The sequence below is a fragment of the Balaenoptera ricei genome, chromosome 5 (genome assembly GCF_028023285.1).
Source record: "Balaenoptera ricei isolate mBalRic1 chromosome 5, mBalRic1.hap2, whole genome shotgun sequence".
Taxonomy (NCBI): domain Eukaryota; kingdom Metazoa; phylum Chordata; class Mammalia; order Artiodactyla; family Balaenopteridae; genus Balaenoptera; species Balaenoptera ricei.
In genome coordinates, this window is record NC_082643.1 from 11,268,914 (window position 1) to 11,281,162 (window position 12,249).

At 33.4% G+C, this 12,249-nt stretch overlaps 1 protein-coding gene across 6 annotated transcripts in view; it reads left to right on the forward strand.

Moving 5' to 3' along the window:
* Window positions 1-12,249, forward strand: part of CCSER1 (coiled-coil serine rich protein 1) — a 1,296,175-nt gene that overhangs the window by 537,377 nt on the left and 746,549 nt on the right. For all 6 annotated transcript variants that reach the window (XR_009503213.1, XM_059922414.1, XM_059922413.1 and 3 more), the window contains exon 7: window positions 4,933-5,010. Coding sequence is in view for 5 of the 6 variants with exons in the window: in XM_059922414.1 (XP_059778397.1) it covers window positions 4,933-5,010 (78 nt within the window). In the remaining variant the exon portion in view is untranslated. The remainder of the gene's footprint in view (window positions 1-4,932; window positions 5,011-12,249) is intronic.

Genomic DNA, 12,249 nt, shown 5'->3' on the forward strand with positions numbered 1-12,249 from the left:
GCTCCCTGCCATTGTTTTCCTGTAGTCGGGTGTCATTTTCATTTAAATTTGTTAATACTTATTCTTCACCAACATTGTGTGGCAGCTCTTAGTATGCCAAAGTGGTATGGTGTTGGCAAAACCTCTCTATGTGCTTAAATAATTTCTATTCCATTGAGAAATTTAAGAAAGAGGGGAATATTCCTATCTCGTTTCTTAGAATTTTATTTTAAAAAGCTTGTTTTATTTCCACTTGTGCCCTCTTTTTCCTCAGAGTCAAAGATGAGTCAACAGTAGGAGTTGATAGATACACTGCTCTTCTTGGCATTACTATTCTCCTTCACACTTAAAGCTTATATCTCTCCTTCTGCCATCCATCTGTCCAGGAAGTTCCATAGTCACCCACTCTGAGGAGAGTCTTGTATATTAATTTTAAATTGTCAATACTTTAGCAAAGACTTTCTCCCCTTCCACAACACACCCACAAGCAGATAATATTTCAGTGTTTAGGTGTGTTGTAATTAAAGTATGGTTAAGGCACTAGTAACTGTTAGATTCCCATCTAAGGTGTGAGATTGGCTAAAGTGTCTGAGGTTACTTGATAAAATACAAACTAATCTCTGTGAAAATCTTTGTACTAGAATGTGTACAGTACAAATATTAAGGTTACTTAATGTTCATTAAACACCAAGTAATTGCAAAAATATTTTCAAAGAATAGAATCCTAACTCTGCTGTGTTTTTGGCCATCATATGTTGATCTGAAAGGATGGTAGAAGAAAACATACATGAAAATCTTTGTGAACTTGAAGTAGGACAAGATTTCTTAGGAAAAACACCAGAAAAGTATAAACCATAAAGAACAAACAAACAAAACGGCAAATAAGATGGAAAGCGTTGGTTCTTTTGTAGACACTGTTAAGAAAATGAAGAGGCAAGCCCAAACTGGGTGAAAATATTTATAATAAATATATATGACAAAGGATTTGTATTCAAACAACCCAGTGAAAGAGAAGAATAGGCGAAATATTTGAACAGACATTTCACAAAACAAAATATACTTACTAATGGTCAGTAGGCACATGAAAAGATGCTCGGCATCATTTGTCATCCTTGGAAATGAAAGTTAAAACCACAGTGAGCTACCACTACAGACCCATGGAATGGCTAAAATTAAAAAAAAAACAAAACTAAATACCATTGTTTATGAGATACAGTGCAAATGAAAGTACAACCTATTGCATTTTGGAAAACATTTGTCAGTTTCTTATAAAGCTAACATAATACCAGATATAAATTTACCGTAGGAAGCAAGTAATTTCACCAGTAGGTATTTATCCAAGAGAAACGAAAACATACATCCACATAAAGATATATACAAAAGCACTCAGTATGGCTGTATTCCCAATACCCCCAAACTGGAAACAATGCAAATTCTAGCAACAGGTGATTGGATAAATGAATTGTGGCCTCTGCTAAATACTACACAACATTTAAAAGGATGGACTACTGAAACATGCAACAATATGATATGATGAATTTCAGAATAATTTTGCTGAGTGAAAGGAGCTGGTCCTAAACAAATTCATATTAATATATTTCCATTCATATGAAATTCTAGGAAAGGAAAAACTAACCTATAGCATATAGCTTATCAGTGTTGCCTGGGACGATGGATTGGTTGGGTGGGAGGTGCTTGCATGCAAAGGAACGTGAGGGAACATTTGAGGTAATGAGAATGTTCTATATTTAGATTCCGGTGGTAGTTACACATGTGAGTACATTTGTCAAATCTCATCTGACCATATATTTTGAAAAGTTGCATTTTAGTATAGGTATGTTGCTTTAAAGAAATAAAGTTGATTTAAAGGAAAAGAGGTTGGAGATGAGGGAAGAGTTTGCAAATTTAGGGAAATTATATTCTAAAAACAACAACAACAAAATGAGTAGTATCTTCAAAACTAATGAGTAGAAAGAATCCTGAAGAGCAGTCAGTATGCATGAGAGGAGGGTGATATTCACCAGAATCTCTCTGATATGCTCAAAGGAAATACTTGGCTAGATTTTATTTTTGAACTTAAAGATCTTACTTAATGTTAAGCTCAATTTGGAAGAAAATAAAAGAGAACTTAGCAGACTTGGGATAGAAATAGAAAGGGGGAAAGTCTACTAATTTGTGTAAAATAACATTTTACGTGAAGGAACAATAATGCTAGGTTCATATTTATTTAATCACCTAATGTTGGAATGAAGCACACATTTATTGGACTTAGAGCCAGAAAACCAAGTTGTAGGACACTCAGACAATAAGAATTAGAATCGTTGTTTTTTATAACCTGTCAAGAATGTCTAGTGCAGTCTCCAAAGGGTCAGAAAACCCAAATGTGTCATATGAGCATTAAGGAGATTCCTTCTGTTGGGATGATTTGCTTCTTTGGCAGAATAGCTTTTCCATATTCCCATGGGATTTGCTTTCACGTTATTGTGAATGGATTATTTCCAAAGTCTCTAAAATATATTAAAAGCAAATGAAGCCATAATTCTAAAAAAATAATTTATGAAGAAAATTATGGAAGAACACACACTGTTAGCTTTTAAAAACTTCAAGTGTAACTTGAGAGTACTTTGTTAATTTGTATTTAGATATACACTTGCATTGGTACTGCTGTCATTGAATGAAAGGGTAAATGATTTAAAATATGAAGTATAGATAACACATATCTGAAGGATTTACTATAGTATTTTATCTAAAGGGTGAATAAATTGGAATGACACCTAAATTACAGATCACTGAAACACAAATGGGATAAAAACTAGCTGAAACTGAACATTTTTTATCCTATTTTTTGCTATGTATTTCTCAACTTGATAATTAAATGCAGTTTATCAGATGTTGTCATATAAGATTGATTTGCTTTTTTAAAACACTTTTCTCAAGATTTCCTAAGAGCAATAGAATTAAAATGACACACTGTAAGATAGATTTGAAAGTTAAAGTGAGAACAAAGTTTTCTCTAAGAATGATATTCAAATAATCAAGGTTACATGATGCAAATTTTAGAGTCTGCTTTCCGTAGTGCTTAGAATGACACATTTATTTCTGGGAAGTTGTGGGAGACCTTAACCCTTAAAGAAGTTAACCACGAAGCTTTATTTTGAGCTCATCTTCTTATGGAAGTTAAAAAAACCTTCATCTGATTCAGGCTTTCAAGTTTCTGTAACTGAATGTCATGTCTGTCTCCTGAATATGATTTTTAAGGACATGATACTTTAATACGCTATGCAGAATATCAGTACTTTAGGAAAATATCAGATAATTCAACTACATATGAACTGTGCTCTATCACTTGCTTAATTTCTCATGAAAAAGCTAATGATGAGAGGAACAGCTCGAGAGTCTTGTTTTTCTATTTCTCCGAAAATGTTTTACTCATTTCTTATGTTAAAACCCTGCAGTAAATTGATTCCTAAGAAAACCTCTTTGTTTCCCCATTACATCATGTAATCAGATAGTGAAAGTCAGAAGTTCAGAATATTTCCTGATTTCGATCTAATAAGTGGCCAAGAAGCTCTGAATATATTTAGAAATGAGTAAGTAACTCACCTCAGTTATCTGGTGCCTGTATTTTCCTGTTTCCTTTAGTAGATTATTGTTCAGTTTTTATCTAATTTCCTCCTTTAGACATTTTAACTCAATGTTCAGGCTTATGTCAATTTCTAAAGAAGGTACATGTTGTATAAAATATTATACTGAGTATCTTGGGTCCTATATTTATAGTTCATATCCATTGTTTCTGGAATAGACAGTCAGAAGTAATCCTGCTTTAATGGATATTTAAAATGTGTCCAGGTTATTGTACACCTGAATCAAATGAATTGAAAATAATCTTTGAGTAGAAAGAGACACTAAGAATTTGTAGCAACTGCAGCGTGCATTCTTTGAATGTATTCTTTGAATGTATTCTTTTGTTAGAATTTGTCAGCTAAACTTGTCTACTTGTTCCCTTATCTCAATCAAGGTTAATTCATGTTTTTGCTTTAATCTTTACTGAAAGTTTTCCTGTATTTGTGTCCATGTACATTGGGAAATGGAACTGAAAAAATGTAGGTGTGCATTTTTTTTCCATGTTTTGTTTTCTTATCTACTTAAATGGAAGAATTCCTCTGAGAGAACGAGTTGAGAGCATAGTAAAATAACTTCTGTTGCTACCTATTATCAATATCTTTTTCTTGCTTTTAGAAAAAAATAATGACAAGCTTCTAACATGCATCTCTTTATATAGGCTAATCTCCCACTTAAGAAGTTTTAATTGATTACATTTTTAAAGGATGAGAAGAACAGCATTAGCCACATTCTGATAATTCTCTTATATTTGTGTAAATCTTTCGTCCTTAAATTTTTATTTAGCTGAATATAATAAGAAAGTTTGTCAAGAGCTATGAATATGGGAATTTTTAGAATTTAATATTTCTTCATTTTGCAATTGTAAATTAATGGCAGATATGCTTTTCATGATGAATTAAAAACTGGGTACAATGACTCAAATCTCCATAAAAGGAAAATATGAATAACACATATTTGAAAAATCAGCCTGAAAGGCATTGAAATAGCACCATAGTGAACCATTATAGGTATAGTTTAATTATCAAAAAAAGGTAAAAATATAAGTTAAGCAAATATGATACTAGATACCATCCTAACATAAAAGATGGTTATTGTATTTAATAAAATACACTTGACATGCAAATTGAGAAGTGATAATTTGATTAATTTCTTAATTATTTCTAAATAAGGAATGATTCATTATACAATAATAATTTGAATTTTTCTACATCTATTTTCACTGATATATTTGTCTCTTTTTTTAACAAGAAGAGTTAGATTCTAAATTAGGAATAATAAAAAATGACTACAAAAAAGTATCTCTTTAATTCAATTTTGTTTTTCTTGTAGAGTACAGATATGAGCCCAGCAAGTAGCACCACTTCACTTCCTGTTAGTCCTCTTACTGAAGAGTCATCGCCTTTCAAGGTAAAAAATAAATTGAAAACATTTTTAATAATTGTTTACAATACTTTTAGGATCTTTAAAAAATATTTATTTTACTATAGTAAAATAGGTAGTTCAGGCATAGATGGTGAGGTTAACTGCTTTAGTTCGTAAGGATCTTGTTTCAGATGTTAAAATTTTGTTGTTGTTTTGTCTGTCGTCATTCTACTTGCTAAATAAAGGTAGAGTTTGAATAGAAATTGGTACTTTATATAACACATTGTTTGCCTTTCATGTAAGAGACAGTGATTTCATTGTAATAGTTTGATGTCACATGAATTATAGGTTTCAAATCTTTTATTTATATTAATTTAAGCAATAAGTTTGGAATGAATTATTCAGCACTCATTGAGTGGTTAAACTTTCATTAGCTGGTTAAATTTTCATTGATGACTCTAGGTCATAATTAATTAATTGTGTATTCTTTACAAACTAATGGTAAAAAATTAACATATGGAATCATTCTTCCAAACACTGCATTTTTTAAATATTTAAGTAAATACTCTAAGTATGATTAGCAGAATTCTTCAGTTTGGGAGTCTGTGTACATTACAAATATGAAGTCATCTTCTTGTTTTGCTATTTAAGATTAGATGTTTCTCTTTAAGCCAAAGCTTGTAAATTAGCTATTTTATATGTGTACCAGAGATTTTTGGATTTCCTTAGGATTATTGTAAATAAAGGGACTCCTTAAGATCATGGGAAAGAAAAAAAAAAACTTGGAAAGTTGGGATGATACACTTATGTGCAATGGTTTCAGTTTAGTTTAAAGACAGGTAAACATATTTTGGGGAGTTATGATGATTTGTATTTTATCATAACATTGTCATTGTTTCTCATATGAAGACAAAATCTTATTCAACTTCATATTGCTTACATCTAGTACAGCGACTGACATGGATTTCCATATACTCGATATTTGCTTTATTGTTAAAATGAAAATAATAGAAGGTTATAAATTCCATTGTGGGTTTTTAGTTTTCTAATTATAGGTGCTTTGTGGCTTAATGATAGACAATAATAACTGTTAAAGGCTCATTTTATGTCAGAGAATTGTTAAATACTAAACAGAATTCTGATTATATCATTTATTGAGAAATATTTTATCATTCTACAACAAAAGGAGAAAATAATACTAATGTTTCAAAGTTTAGTATTCCTTAATATTCCATCTTATAGTAGATGGGACAAAATTTAAAGAAAAATCATATTTTTAACCAGTTTCTAATTGAATTCTCACAGCATCACTAGAAACCATTTTCTCTTTTTAATATATTGATAATGACTACCTTCCTTGAAAATTAATGTATATTTTAACAGAGGTAAAAGGAAATGTCAGATATATTACAAAATCTGCTGACATAAAGCTAATATAAATATAATTATTTTAGTTAGTTTCTCTGACTGGTTCTAAGAGATCAATATTTTTCCCGTGTTAATGTGTAAATATGCAGTTAAAACTTCCAAGTGCTTATAATATATAATATTGGCTTTTGCTAACCAATATAGTTATAGTACCTCTTAATTTACTTCTTCTGTGATAGGAATATTATTTATATTTTTTCGAAACAATTTTATCAGATATAGAAACATCCACTAGTATTTAAAATATCTAAAATTACAGTTTCAAATTATACAACTCCTGCATTTGCTTCTTTTATTTTTAGTTTATAAATTGTTGTCATATAAATGATTAATAGAATTGTTATTTATCCTTATATAAACACAAAATATACAGAAACTATTTTGAGATGTACCTTAGCAGTATAGTACATTTTAATTGCAAAAAAATTTGTTGAAAACAAAAAAACACGGAAGACACTGATGTTTTCCGATAATGATACCCTGAAAAATCTTGCAATTGTAATTCATTTATGTCAGAAACTTTATTTAAATTTTTGATATTTGACCAACATGGTAACTAGAAAAAAAATTGATTATCTTTTTTTTTTAACTCCCCAAGAATAAAATAAGATTAATCACCTTTGATACTTTAGTTGTATTTTCTAAGACAGTGATTTCAGCACCCAACTCCATAACCATCTGCCCTAATATTAGACAAGGAAGGCTTTTGAGAGATAAGCTTTGGTGGCCGGTTGAGAGACTTAATTATACCTTTTCTTCTGGGAAGTAATTAGGTTAATAAAAGAAAGTATTCCATCCCTTTTCTTGGTCTATTTTGGAAGCACTCATATAACAGTTGGAGAAAGATATCCTGTTTTGGCTCAAGTGTTTATCCAAGTAAATGCTTTCCTTTAAATATTATCTTCAGAATGACATTCAGATTAAATTTATTTTAACCATACCGTTTGACATAATGACAAATGGTATGTAATATATTTTTTAAATCCCTAATAATTACCTTCCCACTAATATCTCTACCTATATTATTGACTTGAATGTTAGATGAGAAATTGGCTATCAATAGGAATGTACCACAGTGGGATCTATTAAATTTAAGGTAGTAGAAAACTGGTAGTATCCTGGAGACTTACCCAAGGAGTCAAGAGAGGTATGTTAAGCTTTGGGGATACGAGAATCAAAGATGACAATTAAATTTTGTTTGGGACCAGATGCTTCTTTTCCATAATAAGACCGTATTTTTTTGGCACTACTAGTACTGGAATACATACTTCAGTTTAATTTTTAAACAAAACCAGATCTGCTCTGAAAAATAACCCAAGCCCTGTATACTTACTCACGACTCTATTCCCTTACAGAACAGCTCACCTCATGCTAAATTTCTTGCCCTTACCATTTAAAACCCATTGCCATGGTGTTTTGTTTGGTTTAGTCTTTCAAAGATGAGGACAGTTCTCACAAAAAATCCATCTAGTCTTCTCTTAATAAATTGCAAGATCTGGGAAACTGCCTTTCTTTCACATAGAACTGATTGATCAGAGGTAAGTAGGGTTTCTCCATCCGGACAGGGTACATGGATACCAGTTCACCACAGTCACCATTCCCTATTCACACCTGGCAGTGAAAGCATTTGAGTGAACCCCTTCATATAAAAAGATGTATAGTTCACCATCCTCCACCTATACCACAGGTAATAAACTCACAGATTTCCCAGTCAGACTGTTGGTGCTGAGAAGTTTCTAGGAGTCCAGGTTTTGATAATTGTGCACACTATTGTTATGGACATATATTTGGAAACAAAGGGCAAATGCATAACTTCAATTTTTTAATAGAGTTTTCAGCATTCCATAAAATATACATATGTGGTCTGACACATATGCCACGACATTATTATGGAAAGGCCAAGGGATAACTAATTTCACATGGGTGGAAACAATATTTTATCAAACAGCCATAATAGAATCATAGTAGTGCAAGTTAATTGATCTAAGTGAGACTTTGATATAAGGAAAAAGGGAGTAGACTGCTTAACTGTTAATTAAAAGTTTTATGTTTTTCTGTAGAATAACCAAGTTGACATTGTTAATTTTGATGTGCCCATTCTGCCCTATTCTACCTGTTCCCTCTGCCATTCTCCCTGATTTCCTTAATCTGCCTTATCTCTTCCTTTGTTGGCCTCAGTCAGATGTACCACACCAAAAATGCTTTGGGGCCACCAAATATTACTGTTCTTTAGTAGGCTGACCCTTTTAATTTATTTGTATATACACAGGTATTACAGCCTCCATCCGTTCCTGGAACTAACATTCTTGAAGCTAAAGCTGGCTCACTGTTCCTGACCCCTCCGTTAATAGTACATTTGATTGTGGGCCATGTTCTTTTTGCCAGCCACATTCATCACATATTTTTAAATGTATTTATTTGTTCTTCAATGAAGCCTGATGGCTAGATTTTAATCCCTTTTCCTCCAGAAAGCATCTTTCTTTGATTACATAAGTTAGACACAGGTATTATCCTGCCTTATTCTTTATCCTTATCCTGTGATAAAGTCAACAGGAAAGAAACAAATTCAATTTGCCTTTTCTTTAGACATTGTTTCAAAAGTGCACCAAGACTATCCTCCATTCACCAATCTTGAAAGTCTGAAAATAAAAGTCACCCATTGCCTTCATGACCCCACTGACTGCTGCTTCTCTGTGTTAGTGGGTTCCTGGCGTGTGTAAGGTGCTTGGGTGTCCAGCCCAGAATGCACAGTGGAGCCACCCTCCCTGAAGTCCAGCCATCCTCCCCAGGAGCTGACGCAAAGTGGTGCTGGGCTGTTTCCTGGGTCTCCTCTCCTATGGAATTCCAAGGTTCTCTGACTACTTTTCTTCATCCCCCTTATTTAAGCAAGGGACACAGAGGAAGAAATAGAAAAATACATGAAGGTCTCAAAAATTTTATCCTGCTAGGCAATGCCGGGGATGTTCTGATCCACTTGACCATAGAGCCTAAACTCAGGACTTAGTAACATGTAGTAACACACATAGTTTGCTCTCAATTATATAAAATAAATATTGGGTAGAAAAAAAAAAAACCCAGAAAATATACAGTTATCAACAATCAACTATTTAGATGGACTATACTTAATTTTTTTCCTATAGTTTCTATAATGACCACTTATTTCTATTTTAAGAACAATATTTTTTTTTTAAGAAAGCAGAAAAGAGAGTTGGGAACATTAGAGGCAGTGTAGCCTAGTTAAGAGACTTCCTAGGATCAAATCCCAGTTCTGCCACTTTCTATTTTTAGAACTGTGAGCCAGTTACTTTGTGTCTCAGTTTCTCCATCTGTAAAATGGGAACAATAGCAACTGCTTCTTCATTGTGTTCTTATAAGGTTAAACAAGTTATTAAATAGAAAGTGCTTAGAATAGCACATAGTGAACAGTAGATGTTTTAACCGATCTTTTTTACAGAGATATCTGTTAGTTTAAAGCAAGAAAGTCCTATATATTAGAAATAACATGAAACAGAAATATTTCCACTCAACTCCTTGTACTTCATTTCTAAATGTGAGAGTAGAAATATAAAGTCTTTACTTTGATGAAGAAGAATAATGTTTAATGTTCATTCCTAGAAGGCATGCTGTTTATTTTATACCCTCGAGTATTCAGATGAGCTCATATATCAGTTTCCTCTCATGAAAAATAATTAATGGAAATGTTTATTAATTATGAGGGAGAAGAAGTTAATATAATGAATCTATCTTAGGCGGAAACTGGTAAATATACATAAAACATTACTTGGAAAAAAGGAATACATAATAGTTTGTGTAACTGTAGGATGTATGGTATCTTTTTATCAGGAACACATCACAGTATATTTTTCTTTAATTCACCAAACCTCCCGCTGTGCATTAACCTGGTAACTTTCTAAATACAATCTCCACTGAAGGCACATTATTTAATCACATTAGATTCTGGGAAAAACCTCATTGTGAACAAAGCACTATTGATATTTTACTCTTTATATAACATCAATATACTACGTAGTGTCCGTTTATTTGGTCTAAAAACACCATAGTGGAAAAGAACACATTTGGAGACTCTGAGGGAGTGGAGTCAGATAGTGGTGTGACCTCATAACATCATCTGTTGCATATCCTGCATTGGTTGAGATTTTTTTGTGTGTTTATTGTTGTTTTTCATTTACTGAATTTAATGGTCTCTTTTTATTATTGGAATTCACTTTTTGGTTGTCCCAGAAAGAGCCCAAAATGATATATTCTGCATTTTTGGTTAGTTTTTGACTAGGCCATCTATTCATTCATTCATCTGTTGATGAATCAATTTATAAAATACCTACCATGTGCTTGATAATGTTCTAGACACTGGTGCTTCAATGTAAACAGCACAGACTGAATTCCTGCTTTCATGGTATTTGGGTTCTAGTGAGGAGTGATACACAGCAAAAGAATAAATATATAACATGTCAGGTAGGGATGATAGATGCTATAATGAAAAATAAAGCAGGATTTGGAAGATAAGAAGTGACTTTAAAGTATGTTGCTCTTTCAAAAAGGATGGTCAAAGAAGGTTACTCTGATTAGGAGAGAGTTTAGCAGAGACTAAAATGAAAAACGAAAGAAAGCCACTCATCTATCTATGGGAAGAGGTTTGAGGACAAGTGCAAAAGCCATGAGGCAGGGGAACATTTGACCTTTTTAGGATCGGCAAGAGTGGCATTGTGGCTGGAGCAGAGTGAATGAGTGTGCAGGTAATAAAAGATCAAGTCAGAGAGAAACCAGATCATGAAGGGCCTTGTAGGCCGTGGTAAAGACTTGGAATCTTACATTGCATGAGATGGGAAACCACTGGACTGTTTTGGGAAAAAAGAATGACATAATCAGACTTTATTTATTTTTTTTTATTTTTTTTTTTATTGATTGATTTTATTTTTGGCTGTGTTGGGTCTTCGTTTCTGTGCGAGGGCTTTCTCTAGTTGCGGCAAGCGGGGTCCACTCTTCATCGCGGTGCGCGGGCGTCTCACTATCGCGGCCTCTCTTGTTGCGGAGCACAGGCTCCAGACGCGCAGGCTCAGTAGTTGTGGCTCACGGGCCTAGTTGCTCCGCGGCATGTGGGATCTTCCCAGACCAGGGCTCGAACCCGTGTCCCCTGCATTGGCAGGCAGATTCTCAACCACTGCGCCACCAGGGAAGCCCCAGACTTTATTTTAAAACTGTTACTCTGATTTCCGTGTAGATGTAGGCAGCAAAAGGACATGGTAGAAGAAGGAAGGCTAAGCTCCTATAGGTAAGAGATGGCGGGGTAAATGTTGACAGGCTAATAAGCACTGGTGGCATTTTAGATACATTCTGAGTGTGAGTCATCAGGATTTGTTAATAGAGTGTATGTGGGGTATCAGAAAAGAGCAATATCAAAGATTATCCCTGATTCTAAGGTTCTGTATATTTTCCTATTTTTACCTCTTTTGCTATCTTTCTGATGTTGCAAATAAATAGGTATCATGATGTAGCGATTAACAGAGTCTTCTCTGTGCGTGCACATCCCTGGGGTCTCTTCCTCTTTTCATAAGGACACCAGTCATAGTGGATTAGAGCCCTCACCCCCCATCCCCCTGCCGCCGTGGCCTCATTTCACCATCTCTTTAAAGACCTTGTATCCAAATACGGTTACGTTCTGAGGTCCTGGGAGTTGAAACTCCAACCTGCAAATTTTGAGGGGACTCAAGACTGCTATGTTAATTCTTTCCTGAACACAAGGCCAACCTTGACTCAAGGAAAGGAAAAATAAATTGCACCTCTTGATGGGGAATGACAAAGATTTGGAGCAATTTTTAATCTACCAGATAAATATGT